Genomic DNA, 19309 nt, shown 5'->3' with positions numbered 1-19309 from the left:
AGTAAAAAAAAGAAAAAAAAAAAAAAAAAAAAAACAAAAAAAAACAACAAAAAAAAAATCAGGCAAAATTCCACTTTGGCCTGAAGAGAAACCATACTGCCAGCATACTGCAGAAGTATGTCCAGGTAGTCCCAGATTCTTAAATAAGGGTTTATGGAGCACCTACTACGTGCAATCTTGAACATTAAAATTCGTTCAAATACTAAAATCGAAACGTAAAGCCATACAATAAATATGGCACTGCAAATTTCATCAAGATGGAGGATGAGTCGAGTACCTAGGGTCTGACAATAAGAAATCTGATGTAGAATCCAGATCTATCTTAGCTCTAGACAGCAAACCCATTATCATCTACAGTAATTTTATGCAATGAATAGAGGCTGGAAAAATTCATTTATGAGACACATGGCCTTTCATTTTGAAGCCAAGCCTCTTTCTCAGTGACTTTTCTTCCATGGATGCTCTTCTGCTTCTTGCTTTTTGTTTCAATGCATGCTAAATCAACAGGACTAACATTATTCCTTAAATGGCTCCAGGTTTACTGTCCATGCTGGAGTATTTTATTACTGATGCATAGACTTTTTTCATTTCTGAATTTTACTTTAGTACTGTTCCTTATTATTTTGTGGTTGGAAAAAAATGAAGTCACTATAATTTTCTGCTTATACATCAAAATGCCTATTTTCATCTGATATTTGGTATTTCAAAAATAAAACTTCATATTAAAGAGATTACAAAATTAAGGTCTAAATTTGCCACAATTAAGAAAAACATGATTATTAAAATCCTACATTAAATTCTTAGTGATCGTATTATAGAATGTGGCCAGTTATTAAGTTCTACGTATTTAGTTGTTTGTTGCTTAGTAGGTAACCAAATTAATATTAGATCTTTATTTACATGTATAAGACAAAGTGAAAAGAACCCATGAGGTTACTGCACATGTCCACTTTTAACTTGGTATATTTATATCATGTCCTCAAATATCCCATGAAGTTAGCAACATTATCTATTTGTATAAGAAAAAATAAACATTAAAGTCTAAAACAAAACTTTTATGACTCTCCAATGACCATATCTTCAAGCTATTCACCTTGATTTTCCCATAATACTTTGTATTGCAGCTTTCAGCTAACTAAAATGGTAGTCACATGTATTTTTTTTTTAAACAATCTTCATTATTGATTCATTTCTCAGAAAAGCCAATTCAGGTGGTATGTACAGTTAAACCCCTATGACTTCTTACTGAATTACTCTTCAAATTCAACATTTCATCCTTCCTTTGTTGAATATAAAGACATTAATGCATTTTTAAAATTTAAAAATTGTTTAAACAGGCCGGGAGTGGTAGCTCATGTCTGTAATCCCAACACTTTGGGAGGCCGAGGTGGCTGGATCACGAGGTCAGGAGCTCAAGACCAGCCTGGCCAACATGGTGAAACCCTGTCTTTACTAAAAATACAAAAATTAGTTGGGCTTGCTGGCGGGAGCCTGTTAATCCCAGCTACTCGGGAGGGTGAGGCAGGAGAATTGCTTGAACAGGGAAGGTGAAAGTTGCAGTGAGTTGAGACCACGCCATTGCACTCCAGCCTGGGTGACAGAGCAAGACTTGGTCTCAAAAAAAATTAAAAAAAAAAAAAAAAATTGTTTAAAACAGACGACATATATCTGAGCATATGACTATTTTGTCCTTACTTACAATTAGAAATACCATAAACATCTACCAACCCTATTTGCTATCAACAAGCTTTTATCTACAAATATTTTACATTTTATGTAAGTTGAATACAAGTTCTGAGAAAGGGCTCACTGCCAGGTAATAAATACAGAACAGGAAATAGCTTTGAAATAAAATGGATGGATTGTCATCAAGTAGAACCTAGTGAACCAAACTTCAGATGATTTGAAATTCCTTGTACATGCTTACACTGTAAGTCTGGTTGCTCCGAGTGGCATGCAATGCTGCTCTAATCTACTGCAACATCTAAACATGGCATTCTAACAACCAATCTGAAAAAGTACCTTTAGTGGTTAATTCTGTCTGCTAATTCATTTCTCTACAACCTAGAGAATATGTTGTAGTGTTCATAATATTCTTTCCTCAAAGATGTGTAATTTGTAATAATTTAAAATATATATTTAGACAGATTTGCTTGATAATTTGGTGCAGGTTCTAAATGGCACTTTGAATTCCATGAAAGTCTCAATCAAATCATTTTCCAGAAAGTTATCTTTAATGTCTATGCTAAATAAATAACACACACAGGACAAAATCATCATAGGTTTTTATCCAATTAAAAAAGGTGAAGAGGTACATCTACTATTCCAAATTCCAAAATCAAGCATCTATATATAAGAAATCACCTTGATTAATTTTTTTCAAGATTAATAAATGCCAAATCTATATTGGACAAAACAGACACAAATGTATTTGTGCAAATTATCTTTAAAAACATAGTATGGCTTCAAAGTTATCAATTATTTCCACATCATAACACATGAACATACTTTAGTCATTATTCTGCCTTAGCCATTGTTCTTAGTTCAAGTGAACACATGGTACACCTATAGGCAATATAAACCAAATTACTCTGCCCCAAATAAAAATAGGGAATTAGGATGCTATTGAAGCAAATTAATTTCTAGGGATTTTGGCAAGGACAATAAACATTAATAGAATTCCAGGCATAAGATTTGCAGGGTTTATTTCTACCCTTTACAAGCTAGAAATTTATTTATTTTAGAAGCCTTATCTGACTTGGAGGAAGTAGGCACAACTTGCTCCATTCTTCCTATCATACAAAAATATGTAATTTTCAAAAATTAACTTATTACAAATCCAGTCAACAATTTCTTTAGAAAGGTAAAGTCTAACCTCTGCTTTGAGAGATCACAATGAAATTAAAGTTTAAAAACTGCCATCATTAAGAAAAAGAAGTAACTGAACCCGGGAGGAGGAGGTTGCAGTGAGCTGACACTGTGCCACTGCACTCCAGCCTGGGCAATGGCAATCATCCTGAGCTACAACTAACATGTAGATTATCCTGCAAGTCATACCAACAACTGCTCACTTTATTTACATTAATGACATGTATAACATTTACTAATTACAGGTCTACAGGTTTACTTGTTGGTAGTAATCGAGTTTTCCCAATAGGATGTTTTGGAGAACCTTTGTACCAGACCCTTTCTCTTTCTGATGGTCTCCTAAGGACATTGTTATTTATCCCAGAAGAAATGCCCATATTGTTATTTACAACTGGTTTTAATATATCATGATTAGTCAGATCATCCAAGGGAAGCTTAACGTGGCCATCAGATAACATCTTCTGTTTACAAACTGTAGTAGACCCAAGAGAAGCATTCAACGAATCTGGGTGCTTCATCTTTAAGAAAGATTTCGAAGGTAACTCTATATTTGACTTTAAAATTGTATCAATATTTGACTCTTCACATGACAGGGACTTCTGTTCTTTAGGACCTGATCTGATACATGTAACAGAGGAATCTTTTGATGTGCTTTCCATACAAGAGGAAAGAGCACCATCACAGCTCACTGATTTGACCAAAGGAGAAGCTGTATCACCAAGACTCGCCAATTTATGCCTTATAGGTTGTCTGCTATACTCCAACAAAGAATTAATTCTTCTGACAGACTGACGAACGGGAGTACGCTGAAACTTAAGAGGTGACTTGACTTTTGTTGTATTTGGTTCATTTAAAGAAAGCTTGTTAAACCACTGTATGTGATCGGACACCTTTCTATGTTCGGTCATTTGTAAACTTTCAGAAACCGTTTTCTCACGTGTTTCCAATGACTGCTGTTTAGCAATTCTCACAGGCCTAGGTTTTGACAAGTTTGTTTTAACACATGTACTCTGCTGTGACAAAGAGGATCTAGCCTTGTCCTTACTACGTGCTGCACACTTCGGTAAGTTATCTTCAACCATATTCTCATTCTCCTTTAGTTTACCATTTAGTTTTTCCTTTGGGGACTGCTGTTTCTTTATTTGTTCATCACTGGGAAATTCCTGCTTGCTTAAATAATCTTTTGGCATATTTGAATGAACACCTTTATCATGTTCCATCTTCATCTGAGTTGGATAACATTTTATAGTTGCTTCTCTATCAAATGTTTGAGTTTGAAGGGGTGAAAAGTCTCTCTCTGAAAAACATTCTTCACCTTTACCAGTATGGTGTTCATATTTCTCCTTTGATTCTACTACAGTCAAATCATTAGTTTGAAACAGATTTTCCTCTGGGCTATCTTCTACGTAAGATGGTTCAGTTAATTTTACTTTCCCCACATTAGTTACTGATGACTGCCTGTGATTCATCAATGCATGAAGATTACTTCCAGATTCAGAAAATGCTTTCTGAACTTTCACCAAAGTCTCTTTGGTCACGTTATTTTCATCCCCACTAAGAGAGCTTCCTGTTATGTTGCTATTATGCTTATTGTGTAAATTGGAAGGGGTGATTTCACATGAAGTAGCAAGTGACTTTTCAACCATATCATCATGCTCCAAAGAGTTTTCTACCTCAAGATTTTCCACCATTGAAGAAGCCTCATTTGCATCTACTTCTTGAAAACTTGAATTATTAGGTCCTGTCCAAGACATCCGGTAATTTGTTCCAACTAGTCGCTCTGGAGTTATTAAGTTTTCCTCGGACTTACTGATCTTTTCTGAACCTAAAATAAAGCAGTTCAGTGCTTAATCCTTTGTATTTGATCTTGTTTTGAAATATTATCCAAGCACATGGCAAATACGTCACTAAGCATTTAATTCTAATAAAGTATTTGTGTTATAAAAATAATTTTTAACATAAGAATGTCAAACATTTTCATATTTACATGTATAAGCATTTCCCAATTGTTGATTAAAAAAATACGTTGCCAATTCTAATATTTTCACTATTCAAATATGAACTTTTAATCTCTAGAACAGTAAATTAATATATTTTACCATTAAAAAAGCAACTAAAGCAGGATTTTTAGGTAAAACTCTAATAGTAGTATGCAAATGTACCTTTCTTTGGTAATTTTTCATCAACATCTGGACTAAAAAGCAAACCTGTTTTTACAGATTCAATTCTGTTTTTTAAACTCTGTTGATTTGCAAGTCGCCGACCAACACTTTCATATCTATTGACACCAGAACATCCATTCTATACAGAAAAGAAAAACAGAAAAAGTTCTAGTTAAGAAATAAGCCTAGTTAATTCAAAATATAAAGACAGAATAATTTTTTTTGTAGTTATCAAAATCTTTACCTGATTTTAAAAGGCATATATAATTGAGAAACAATTTTTAATATGACAAATATTCTTGCCTGTTAATGAAAAATGTAATCATTTGATTTGGCAATTAGTTGATATTTTATGATCTATTTTTAAAAGTCTCACATATTCATTAATTTAAAAAATATCTGTGTGTGTTCTGACTATGCTAGGGCCTGTTCACAAATAGCTGGGGCAGCAGGTGCCTAGACCAAAATCTCACCCTTATGGAACTTACATTCTATCTAGATGGGGAAATTTAGACTTAAATAAGATAAACAGTAAATTATATTGAATAAATATAACACACAAGGTGAAAAGTGCTATGGAGAAAAGTAAAACAGGGTAAAACGCAAATGGAGTAGTGAAGAGCGGAGGTTTAATTTAAAATAGGGTGATGAGAAGATGATTTGTGACTAAAACAAAACAAGGGCGAGAGCCATCAAGATTTAAGGAGGAAGAACATTACAGAAAGAGCAGAATGCCAGTGCTGTCTCTGAGAGTGGAACAGAGTAAGCAAGGGGGACTGGAGGAGAGAGCAGAAATGCAGCCTGAGAACACATCATGTGAGGTACTGCAGGTCCATGTGAGAACTTTGGCTTTTATTCAGAGTGAAATGAGGAGTCACTGAAGAGTTCTGAGCAGAGAACTACATAACCTAACAGATTTTAAAAGAGCAACTTCAACTTCAGTACTGCAGCAAGGGTAGGAGAAGGTAGAACTATTAGTAGGAGCTTACTAGAGTCATCCAGCTGAGAGATGACGGAACTTAGAGAAAGTGGGAAAAGTAGTAACAGTGAGAATCAGTCAGTTTGGAGATACTCTAAAAACAGAAGTTAGAGAAGATTTTCTAACGGATTAGACACGGTATATCAGAGAAAGTGGGGAATCAAAGATGTGACCATGGTTTTTGGCTTAAGTGACTGGAAGAACAACTGCCATAACCGAGATAGGGAAAACCACAGGTAATAGTGTTGTTTGGTGCAGGGGATAGCCACAGCAAAGAAATGCATCTGGGTGGGACAGGTTACATTTGAAATGCCTATTGGATTAGACATCCAAGTAGGAGAGTCAAAAAAGCAGATGTTAAGAAACACCCAAGTTGTTCAGAAGAACATGTGGGACTAGAGAACATAAACTTGGAAGTTTTACGTAAATACAGGTTGGGCATTCCAAATCTGAAAAGCCAAAATTCTAGATGCTCCAAAATCCAAAGCTATTACACATTTGACATGATGCTCAAAGAAAATGGTCACTGGAGCATTTCAGATTTTCAGATTAGGGATGTTGAACTGGTAAGAATAATGTAAATATTCCAAAATCCCCCCTAAAAATGGGGAATCTGAAACACTCTGTTCTCAAGCATCCTGGATAAGGGCTACTCAATCTGTATATAATGTTTAAAACTGATGATCACTTTAAGTGAGTGGAGGGAAAAAAGAAAGTCCAAGGACTAAGGTTTGAGCACTCCAATGCAAGGAAATTTGATATCAACTCAAGTTTAAAAGTTTTGTATAAAAAAACAGAATGAGATACTCACTGAAAGAAAGGCAGAGTTATCAGTGTTTTTTAGTATCAAGTTTACAGCGTTACACTAATATAAAGATCAATAAAATGGTAAGAAACTTACAACATCTCTGCTATTTTTCCCTAGATTGAATTTCAAACGAAGAGATCTTCGAACCTTTTCTTTATGGCTGATTTTAGGAGAAAAGCACCCTGCTTTTCCTGATTCCACTCTAGAAGAAGTAGAATTTAAAATGTCAGTTTATGACATAAACACCAGAGAAATACTTGAAATATGAAATTTGAGAAAGAGTCCACAGCAAATCATATTGATAACTGGGCAGAGAAGTAATTCTTTAAAATTAATTCAACTTTAAGGTACTATATATGAACACCTTGTATTTGTACATAAAAATGATCTGCTAATCTTAAAAGTTATTTAGTCAGTTATAAATCAGGATCATTAGAATAGACTAGCTTTTTAACATAACAGAATTTTATTTTGAGAAAGGGTCTCACTGTATGACCCAGGCTGGAGTACAAATGGCATGATCACAGCTCACTGTAGCCTTGACATCCCTGGGCTCAGATGATCCTCTCACCTCAGCCTCCCAGGTAGCTGGGACTACAGGTGTGTGCTACCATATCTGGCTAATTTTGGTACTTTTAGTAGAGATGAGGTTTGGCCATGTTGTCCAGGCTGGTCTTGAATTCCTGAGCTCAAGTGCTCCACCCGCCTTGGCCTCCCAAAGAGCTGGGATTACAGGCATGAGCCACCATGCCCATGCCTATAATCCCAGGAAAAAAAATTTTCCTCTAACAGGAAATTTTAAAATTACGCCATCAACATAAAACAGGATTTTAAGCAAGGAAAAGTGGACTCAAATTAGTAATTTTTCTCTGGTGGGTATTGAAAAGGCAATTGATTAATAAGACTATAAAGGCAGAAGGGATTTTAAAAAATTATGACTCAAATATGGTTCTTGATAGAAAGATGAAACATTTTATTAACTATGTGTACACCAAATATTTATCCAATGAAAACAAAATATCCTGGATAAAGTACCTGCAAACTTTTTTGCCTGCAATTCTTTTACTTCGCCTTGGCACACCTGTAGTGATCAAATGGTTTCCACCAATGGGTACAGGAGAGAGTGAACTCTGAGATGACCCTTCTGAGCTTGTATCAATGTGAACTATAAAAATAACCACATGTAATATACCACACATACTTATTTTCCTTTTAAAGTATAAAATACTAATAGCAGCAATTAGATTCAAAGCCTTAATTTCTATCCCAAGCAACAACCAAAATCACTTGATTTGTGGTTAGAAACTTCAATTGTCAAATAACCCAACTCAGCTAAGAAAAAGCATTCATTTCTGACTTTTGAATTGCCAATTAAAGGTCAGATTAAGCAATGCTTTTATATTAGAGCTTTTCTTTAAATTATTTTAATAATACAAAGCAGGGGTAGGCACCATTGCAGATTGGAGAAAGAACAAGATTTGGAGACAGGCTTGAGTTTGCTCCATCACTTACTAAATGGCTTTAGCCTCTGAAAATGGACTTCTACGATGAATATTCCTGTCATCTATATAAAATGTTTAGTAAGTACCTAGTAAATAATAGTAATTAATGATATTATCAAAAATAAGCTACTGGCAAACAAGTAGCAATCTGGGTATTTGAGATACACCTGCTGGTCAACTGCTACCCGCCTGACTCCAGAATATAATTTGTCTAATATTTTTGACAAGTAAACAAAAACTAATTATTCTATAACACATGCCTAATCACTTGGCTGCTGCTGTGTTCCATGCAAATAATTACTGGCCACAAGAGAAGTTCAATTTAATTATTTAACACCATTTATATTATGAAATCAACTATACTAAAAAATTTTGAAAGAAGAGAAAATAGTTATGAACAATGGCTCCATATACACTTGACTTACATTTGAATCATACCCAGGATACATTCAACCATCATGAACCCTCTCAATTCATCAGAGTTATTAATAAAGAATTCACAGTTTCCCAAACAGAGAATGTTTTTTCAATTATGAAAACAAAACAAAACAAAACAAAATACAACCACTAAAGTAACTTTTGGGTGCATCTGGCTAAAGAAAATTTTGGAAGCCAATATAATACATCTAATGTGACATAAGTAGCTTTATTCTAGGGCTACAGTCTAGTCACTTTAAAAATGTGTCAGGCCGGGCACTGTGGCTCATGTCTGTAATCTTAGCATTTTGGGAGGCTGAGGTGGACGGATTGCTTGAGGCCAGGAGTTCAAAACAGGCTGGCCAACATGGTGAAATCCCTTTTCTACTAAAAATACAAAAATTGGCTGGACATGGTGGTGCATGCCTGTAATCCCAGCTACTTGGGAGACTGAGGCACAAGAATCACTTGAACCTGAGAGATGGAAGTTACAGTGAGCCAAGATCATGCCACTGTACTCCAGCCTGGGAGACAGAGTGAGATTCAGTCTAAAAAAAAAAATGTGTCAATGGTCACAGGAGGCATAGTCAGAATATATGGGATGATGCAAATTTATCACATAAATAAGAAAATCTCTAAACTTAGAAATCAACCTATTTTCAATTTTGCAAATGGAATTTGTTTTATTGTGGCTAAGGAAGTAGGGTCAAAGAAAAATGGTATAAAAATAATAGGATTACTGTTGAACTTTTTAATTTTTTAAAAAGAAAATTCACTGATTGGGCAAGCTCAAACTAAAAATAGCACAAGACTGTTTAACCTCTGTTTTGGGAGCTTGGAGGAGGAGAAGACAGAATCAACATGTTTATTCCTTGGGGAAGATGAAATGCTAATAAGCAAAGGCAGGTAGAACTACAATTCCCATTTGCCATTTGGAAAAAGTCCTTCAAACTGGAAAGGCTTTTAAACATTAAAAAAAAAAAAAAAAAAAGAAACTGAACTATGTTACTTAAAAAAGTTTAAGTCTCCAACCTGTGAACACTAAAAAAGCTACAGACATAGGCTTCAGAGTTACTATCACCACATTTTAATGAGCCCTAGAGAACCTGTGAAGAAGTGGTTTCTTCTGGAAAACCTCAAGTTGCTATTCCATTCAATTTTTCAATAAAACAAATAAGTACCCTTTTGGATAACCGAAAAGAGAGGCTTTTGGGAAGAACTCATATAACTCAGATAATGAATTAAAAATGAAACTTTTAACATTGTCTGAAACTAACAAAATAAAAATCTAAAATAATCAGAGATCACTCACATTTTGACTAAACGTAAGACAAATGAGATGGAGGACCCTGGGCTTATTTAGAGTTTCATTTCAATTTCGGTTGATCTTAAGGTTAATATGAGGCAACTTGTATTCTGTATATGCTAAGAGCCAACTCAATCTAAGACCCAGACTAGTCTTTGGATTAGCATGATCATACTCTATTTTAATTCGCTGAAAGCTCTGGTTGGTCACATTAGAGCCTGCAATTAATTTGGAAGGAAATGGCTGGGCTGATAAGGGATCTGGAAGCCAGGGCACAAGGAACAGCGCCAACAAAGTTCTAAAGCTTTTACAAAAGGTACTTGAGTCTAAAACTTTAAAAATAGTCCCATTTTCAAACCATAACCTGCAATGGTTAACACTCCCACTTGGGAATCAGAGATGATCAAACATCCGGCAACCTCAATTCAACAAATGACAGCAATAAAGCCACAGCTATAGATCCAGAAGTAACTACAGCAAGATTCAGAATGTCTACTCACATAAAACCTAAGCGTCAATGCTATCACCAGAAGCCCAAACTACTCTGGGTTATCATAACTTTCAATAGATGTGATCATAACACACACCACACACACACACACACACACACACACACACACACACACACACTCTCTCTATATACATATATATATATATATATATTTATATATTTATATAAACAGTATCTATTTTAAAAGGTAGGGAGTTTTACAAAAATTCATAAATTTGATAAAACATAAAGTTCTAGTTCCTAAGGGTGGTATTATTAATATGAAATTGCACTTTGCCCAGAATAGGCACTCATTTTAATGTTTACAATCCATTTATATAAATTCTATTTGTTACCTGATACTGGTGTAGAACTGCTACTGAAGAGATTATTTGGCAACAGCTCAAAGTTACAATTGTGCTTGACAGACTTCCTTTTCTTACTTGAGAAACCATGAGAAGAATCTACTGGCAGTTTACGCTTAGCATTTGGTGTAAGAATCACTGGTGATACAGACAGCTGGGCTGAAAAAAATACCAAAACAAAACCAACTTGACTCTACTACAGAGTTGACAAAATACAAAAGCTTTACATAATTTCTTCTTAGAAAGCTATTACTTAGAGCTAAAGAAAAAATGAGGTTATATTTACATTATCAGTTAAACAGATGTCATTTAACTAAAACACTCTACTACTACTTAAATAAAAATAAGGAAGTCACAGAAGCAAGACTCTTAAGAGACATCAGTTACCTAAATCTAATAGACTAAAAGATGCATATGCTATACATTAGATTATTAATGTAAAAATGAAATTACAATCAAGGAGTTGAAACAGAAACGAATCTAAATATTATTTTTGCTTTCCATTATAAGTGAGTATTAACCAGTTCATTTCTTCACTCTAGAAAACAAAACAAAAGATCAGGTTGCCTCTTACTGGCTGAATAATTTCAGCCACAAGCAAATTAGGATAAAAAATTGAAATATATAATAATGAACTACTAGTCCTAAGATAAAAATGAGGTTGAACTATTTTCACATGCTCAAGATAGCATCTAAATTACAAACAACAGAAAAGCATGATTAAGAAGATTAAAGACATAACAGACTAAAAAAATTTTTGCCTATAATTTTGAGTTCATTACAGCCTATGTAATTAGCAATGTCACAACATAGTATATATAGCACAGTATCTCTATTAAAAATAATATTTTATTTGCTTAAACCAAATTTGATTATTAAGTAAGTTAGGTAATCATTACTGTAATTATATTTTGTAGAATACTACACAAATTTTCATTTAAATAAAAGCATATAATAAAGACCTACCAATTCCTTCTTGTTGAGGTGTAATAGAGGGTGTTCTGTTAGATTTAAATTTATTTAGTGCTCCACTAACAAAATCTGAAATGCAAGGCATAAGCAATTACAAGTTAACATTTACTTGTCTTTCACCAACAATTCATATTAATATTTGTGGTCTTCTTTCAACATCTAACTTTACATCAGCTTATACATTTGAAGTTATTTAACAGGAATTATTTCAAAACAGGAAAAATACTAAAGGATATATTTTTATTTGATTTCCCACTTATACTTCCATATCCCCCCCAAAAAAAGTACAGAATGAAATGTAATACAAATACATATAATGTACAGTAAGGGTAGGGAAAAATCATTATATGTCAAGACAAAAGATGACAGTCTGAACTGAGGCAAGAACCATGGAAATGGAGGCAGGAATAAAGGTATTTAAAAGATCAGTAGAGATGGAAGTAAAAACATTATATCAATAAATAGTATAAGCAAATGAATAAAAGTGTCTGGAAAACAATAAATAACATAGTTTGACTAAATTTGCTCAAAGACAAGAAATAGTAGACAGGTAGGCTAGAGCAATCCTATGAAAAACCTTTAATGCCAAGCTATAAATATCAGTATTATCAATTACAATTTCTGAAGGGTATGTGTGTGAGATACTTGAGTAGAGTTACACATTTAAAATGTAAGCCTTGACCAGGCACAGTGGCTCACATCTGTAATCCTAGCACTTTGGGAGGACGAGGCAGGCAGATTACATGAGGTGAGGAGTTCAAGATCAGCCTGGCTAACATGGTGAAACCCCGTTTCTACTAAAAATATAAATTAGCCAGGCATGGTAGCATGCACCTGTAATCCCTGCTACTTGTGAGACCGAGGCAGGAGAATCGCTTGAACTCGGGAGGTGGAGGTTGCAGTGCACCAAGAGAGCATCACTGCACTCCTGTCTGGGTGACAGCAAGACTCCATCTCCCCCCCCTCCAAAAAAAAAAAAAAAAAAGCCTCAACAGCAATACATAGGATAGATTTAAGGAGGCATAAAACCTAAGAAGATTCTTACAGTAAAGATGCAATAAACATTACGGAGATAGAATCTTATACAACGTGAAAGCTGTCTAATTATAGACGGTAGAGGAAGAGGTAGAACCATGGTTAAAGCCTGAGTATCTAGGGAATCGTGGTACTGTGACAAGAAAATGGAATTCACACAGAACCAGATTAAAGAGGATGGAGATGGTCATTTCAAAACATTAAGCTTAAAGCACCAATGAAAAGCAGATGTGATGGTGTCTAGCAAGCCATTAGTAAAGTGGAACTGACATTTTCAAGGTTAACGGTGGTACAGATGTGGTGGTCATCGATTTAGATGCGATAACTGAAACTAAAGGAGTGGGAAAGAGGGCAATAAAGATGATCTGCATCTGAGAAATATCTCCATTTGGGATAGGAAGTTTTATGGGTTGCATTGTGCTCTCCAAAAAACGTATGTGTAAGTCCTAACCCCCAGTACCTGGGAATGTGACCATACTTGGAATTGGTGTCTTTACAGATGTACTTGAGTTAAGATGAGGTCATTTGGGTAGGCCCTAATCCAATGTGTCCCTATAAGAGGAAAACTTTGACACAGAGCAACATTATGGAATGACATAGGCAGGGATGGGAGTGAAGCAGCTGCCAGCCAAGGAATGCTAAGGACTGACAGCCACTACCAGGAGCCAGGAAGAGGGAAGAAGGAATTCTCTCCTGCAGGTTTCAGGCATTCTGCCAACACCTTGATTTCAGACTTCTAGCCTCCAGAACTGAGACAAATTTCTGTTAGTTTAAGCCACTTTGTAGTACTTTGCTACAGTAGCCCTAGGAAGATGATACACAAGTCATTAGTATTATCCTATCTACAAAGGAGGTAAAGAAGAAACAGGGGTATTCAATAACAAGCCAAAACATTAAAAAGTGAATGAGATAGTTAATAATATTCAGTTCTGATACTCACAAGATAAGAAATTTCCTAAAGTAATTAGAAGAATAATGGCCTCTGAATTCTTGATCAAGATTGCAAGTTTTATTATCTACTCTACCATCATAAAACTTTTGGTCTTTCTGATTCTTCCTTGATAATATTTCCTTCATTATTTATTTCATACTCCTAACTAATCCATACCAACAAGTTCAAACAACAATCTCATGCCTAGACCACTGACACACACTGCTGACCATTCTCCCTACTTCCAAGTCTCAATTCTTCAAGTCAGATAATTTTCTAAAATTTTAAAATTATATCATGCCTCACATCATAAATCTTCAATGATTCACCAGCACCCCGGTTAATATTCTAATTCTTTAGCCTGGCATTACGTTTACCATCCTTTATCCTTATGTTGAACCCTTCACTCAAGTCATACCGCTCTATCTACATTAGACATAGGATACTTCTTCCCTACACAAATCCTTCTTCATAACATCCTTCTCATCTAGAATAGGACACAAGTATTCTGATCCTCCACCCAAACCCCCTAGATTCTATCCATTCTTCATAAAGGTTCAGTTTGACTCCCTTTGACGAGTCCCGGATCATTACAATCCAGGGAACTTTTCTCCTTTTAACACATTTTATCTTTGTGCTAAAGATTTAGCACTTAATATTAGACTGTACTATCACTTTAACTTTTTACATGCATACGTCCTATCTTTCCAGCCGTGCTGTAAGCATCAAAAAGGCATATGCCACAGTTCATGCTTCTTTATGTGAAATGTACTTTAAATTAAATCACTGTACCTCCATAAAATGGGACTGCCACTTACCTCCTACACTTTGCCTTCTCTTTCTCTTATATTCACCAGGAGTTTCATATTCCCCTTCTTCAAAGCCTTCCAGTGATGGAGTGGCACAGAGACCATCAATACCCAACATAGCTGGTACCTTTTCCAGGATAAAATCTGGTACACGTCCTAAATGAAAATGTTCACAAGTAAGACAATTATTATCCTTCCTCCATTCTTCCCCCAAAATGTTCAGATAGTAATATACCAATGTTTTTTTTTTTTTTAATTGCAGGAGGGGTGGGTATGCTGGGGTGGGGGTGAGGTCAGTAATATACTAACTTTCTAACATAGGACCTTTGGAAGAAACAGAGATCTTCCTCATTTAAACAAATTCTGTTAATAATGCAACTAAATCTTACCAATATCTGATGCATAATCAATAAGAGTCTGTATTACTGCAGCCTGTAATCGTAGCTTTTTTTCTGTGTTAGCAGACATCTTTTCATGTCCTTCACTTGTCTGGAGAAGATTTGGTGCAAATATTACTGCAAGATTGCTGCTATCCATCTTATTCTCACTGGATCTTAAGTGAATAAAGGCATTATTAGATGGAGCCAAAGGTAAAAATATGAGTTAAAATAACATATGTAGTACATTTTGAAGACCTCTATCAGTCATACACAAAATAGTTACCCTTGATCTACATGATTGGCGTGAACACAAGAAAGAACCAGAAATATATAGCCTCTCTGTATTTAAATATGTATCATAAAAACCCTGACAATCTTAGAGTTCACACTTTGCTTTTCCATACAAATAGAACATATTTATCTGAGCTTCAAACCTACACATAAAAAGCTGGAAGTATCAGAGTCAGCAAGTACGTCTAGAATAAGCAGGCTCACTGACAGCAGGGAGAGGGAAATTTTGAAAAACAAAACATAAATATTTTAAAAACCCAGTAATCAAAGCCTTTTAGTAGACAATGAATCTTATAAACACGAATGAGCCATTAAGGCATTCATAATGATGACTTTAAGAAAATATTAAATCATTTGGTATGTTATTTCTTAAATGATACAGAGTATATGCCTTACAGTAAAGAAGTAATTTTTAAAGAAAAATTTCCATCCCCAAGCATAAAACATTAGTTAGTTGAAAAATTCAACTATTATTTGCCAAGAGTTTTAATTACCACTTACCTAAGAGAAACATTCTTGAGAAAGTTAAAGAAATATCTTAATACATGAACTGTGTGGTCAGCCAGCAGACAGGACAGCAACAGTGTAGCTTTATTCTTTTCCTCTGTGCCTAACTGCTGAGCTTTCAAAAGTGCTTCATGCAAATCAGCTGGGAAAATGGGCTCTGGTAATTCCCTAAAAAACTGCTTAAGAAGTCCTGCAGTATCACAGGGAGGTGCAGAAGATAGGCAACCTTCACCATGATCCAGTTTATTCTGAAATAAATATAATAATCTTGAATATTATGGCAACTTAAGAGTTTATTGTGAATAAAGTATCTTTTGTTAACATTCTAATTAGAGAGATTTAATACATTTCTCTTGAATCTCATTTTAATATATGTCATTATTTTTTATTTTTAATGATTTTTAAATTTATTTTCATTTTTGTACAAATGTAATGCAGACTATGTGGCCCAGGCTGGCTTCAACTCCCAGGCTCAAACAATCTTCCTGCCTCAGCTTCCCAAGTAGCTGGGACTACAAGCACATGCCACCACACTCAGCTGTACAGCTCCTTCTAGAAGGCTAAAAACGATACAACTTAACAAATTTTTTCATTTTACGTAATAGTTTATAGAAATAAGGACCATGAATTTAAAAGTATTCTATTAAATTTTTACAGCACAATAGAAATAATATACCATTTCTTTTGGGAAAAAAATTATTCTGCCATAAAAATATGCAAATTCAATTTCTGTCAACTACTCATATAATAGTTCTAAATATTTCAATTTTAAAAACCAAATCAGAAAATGGTTCAAAAGAAAAATGATAGTTCAACAATAAACTTACCTTTAGTGCTTTTAGGCGAATAACAGATCCAGATTTCCGAAAAAGCCCTTCTGTATGAATATGTTCTTCTAAAGATGTGCAAGCATCGACAAGAAAGCTGAAAGAGATATTTTTTTCAGGTGGCTAGACAAACATCTTATCAAACCCTATTCCTCTCCTAACATACATGAGCAGGCCAAGCACTACGCACCTTTCAGAAGCTCTAAAGCCACAAATCCCTGTAGTCTTTGAGACAAAAGGCTACTTTTAGTTGTCTACTTGCTTCCTAAATTCTTCTCAAAGGTTCATCTTTTTACTCATAACAATGCCAATGTGCCCACTAAATTTGATCTTTCTCAATTCTACTTCATTTCTCTGCTTCCCTTCAGAGTATAAAACTTGTTTTTTTTGGCTGCCTCTAATTCTTGATATCTCAGTCTCTACTGACCCTTCTCCAATCATTCTCATCCCCCATTACTCCAAAGAAATAGCTCTCTTCAAGCTCACTAATGGCCTCTGCCTTGCGAAATCCATAGTCAAAATATTGTCCTCCTAATGCCTGATCTACACACCTGGTCCCTTCCCTGTTCATCTTAAAAATACTCTTTCTCACTATTCTTTTTTTTTTTAAGACAGAGTTTCACTCATGTTACCCAGGCTGGAGTGCAATGGCGCGATCTCGGCTCACCGAAACCTCCGCCTCCTGGGTTCAGGCAATTCTCCTGCCTCAGTCTCCTGAGTAGCTGGGATTACAGGCACGCGCCACCATGCCCAGCTAATGTTTTTTGTATTTTTAGTAGAGTCGGGGTTTCACCATGTTGACCAGGATGGTCTCGATCTCTTGACCTCGTGATCCACCCGCCTCGGCCTCCCAAAGTGCTGGGATTACAGGTTTGAGCCACCGCGCCCGGCTTTCTCACTATTCTTTTAGTTTTCCTGCTACCTTCCTGACTGCTCTTTCTCAAACTTCTTTTCTCACTCCTCTTATGCCAGACCTCTACATGCTGGACAACTCAGGGCTCCGTCTAATGCCTTCTTTTATCTACTATCTCTCTCCATGGGTGATCTTCTCATCTCCTATGTTGTCCAAAAACAGGGTGAGGTTTTTTCTCCCTCACCCCAACATTATCCCTCAGAAAAGTAGGATATATCCCAATCCTTATAAGCCTTTTCATATTAAGGGGAATGTGCTCAATTTCTTTATTTTCAACAATAACCTCAATCAATGGTGGCTTTAGATACCTAGAAGAACAGCTGGGATCTACAAATTAGAATGAGTATCAGCTACAAAAAACTGATACAGTTATACTGGTGCACAGTGGCTGAATGTCAGCCCTGTTTACAGAAGGTAACTGACAAAATAGTCTTCTTAAATAAGTAGGTCATGAAATTACATTGAAGATTTAGTCATTATTCCTGGGAATATTACTTTGCAATTCCAGATGCTGAACATCTGTTTTGTTTTTTTTCTAAATATTTTTGTTTTTGTTTTTATTTTGAGACAGAGTCTCACTCTGTCACCCAGGCTGGAGTGGTGCAATCACTGCTCACTGCAACCTTTGCCTCCTGCGCGCAAGTGATCTTCTCACCTTAGCCTTCCAACTAGCTGACACTACAGGCACACATCACTATGCTCCGCTAATTTTTCTATTTTTTGTAGAGACAATGTTTCACCATGTTGCCCAGGCTGGTCTTGAATTCCTGGGCTCAAGCAATCTACCACCTTAGCCTCCCTAAGTGCTGGGATTACAGGCATGAGCTATTGTGCCCAGTCTGTTGAAAATCATTATAGGTTTTCATTATAAGAAAATCAAGCCTTTCATAGGTCATTTAAAGAGCAAAATGGTTAAGTGGTTATCTAAGACAACTATGAATCTACATCTATAGGATGAATGGAGGAAAACTGTCCTAAGGCAGCAACGTGTTCAATAACTGCTTTTGGGTGACACTTCAATTAAAAACCTAGATTATTGGTCTATAGTAGCCAAAATGAACTCTATTTTAGGTGGAGGGGAAAATAAGTGATAAGTTTCATCAAACACATTTTAAAATTATAGTCTTAAAACATAACGTTCCTACTAATTTCTGATGCAGTTAGAATAGGCCAGCACAGTGGCTCATGCCTGTAATCCTAGCACCTTGGGAGGCCGAAGCGGGTAGATCACCTGAGGTCAAGAGTTTGAGACCAGCCTGGCTAACATAATGAAACCCCATCTCTACTAAAAACACAAAAATTAACTGGGAATGGTGGCGGGCATCTGTAATCCCAGGTCCTTGTGGGACTGAGACAGGAGAATCACTTGAACCCAGAAGGTAGAGGTTGCAGTGAGCCAAGATCACGCCATTGCACTCCAGCCTGGGCAACAAGAGGAAAGCTCTGTCTCAAAAAAAAAAAAAAAAATCAGTGGAATTCGGGTTTCTTGTGCCATTTATGATGAAATCATTGGGTTCATTTGCCTAGTTTTCTTGGGGTTTTCATTAGAAAGAAACGGAAATCTTTCTATTTCTCTATACCACCCCTCAAAGGAAAAAACACCCTCCTGATCGCGGTTCACTCACTCACTCTACAAAGCCTCGCATCTTTCAGGGAGGAGCAGCTCTGGTTCCCCAGAGGTGGAGTGAGCTTTTCCTTCTCCCTATCCTCACACCCCTCTTTATCATCTCCACTCCTTGCAAATGAC

General features: G+C 35.7%; 1 protein-coding gene across 2 annotated transcripts in view; it reads right to left on the bottom strand.

Moving 5' to 3' along the window:
- Positions 1-2212: 2212 nt before the first annotated feature.
- The window catches only part of ARHGAP11A (Rho GTPase activating protein 11A), a 22330-nt gene continuing 5233 nt past the window's right edge, over positions 2213-19309 (bottom strand). Inside the window, exons 3-12 of one of the 2 annotated variants that reach the window (XM_017539530.2) lie at positions 16650-16746; positions 15817-16070; positions 15034-15197; positions 14654-14800; positions 11864-11938; positions 10889-11056; positions 7853-7982; positions 6911-7019; positions 5031-5169; positions 2213-4693 (exon numbers count right to left, since the gene is read on the bottom strand). In XM_017539530.2, the coding sequence (XP_017395019.1) occupies positions 3108-4693; positions 5031-5169; positions 6911-7019; positions 7853-7982; positions 10889-11056; positions 11864-11938; positions 14654-14800; positions 15034-15197; positions 15817-16070; positions 16650-16746 (2869 nt within the window). In that variant the 3' untranslated portion in view covers positions 2213-3107. Of the gene's footprint in view, positions 4694-5030; positions 5170-6910; positions 7020-7852; positions 7983-10888; positions 11057-11863; positions 11939-14653; positions 14801-15033; positions 15198-15816; positions 16071-16649; positions 16747-19309 lie in introns of those variants that run through there. The other variant, XM_037742372.1, reaches the window with a different exon arrangement.

Source organism: Cebus imitator, unplaced genomic scaffold, assembly GCF_001604975.1.
Source record: "Cebus imitator isolate Cc_AM_T3 unplaced genomic scaffold, Cebus_imitator-1.0 Scaffold119, whole genome shotgun sequence".
In the NCBI taxonomy this organism is placed as follows: Eukaryota; Metazoa; Chordata; class Mammalia; order Primates; family Cebidae; genus Cebus; species Cebus imitator.
The sequence above is the reverse complement of the archived record's forward strand: the minus strand, read 5'-3'. Positions and strand labels throughout refer to the sequence as shown.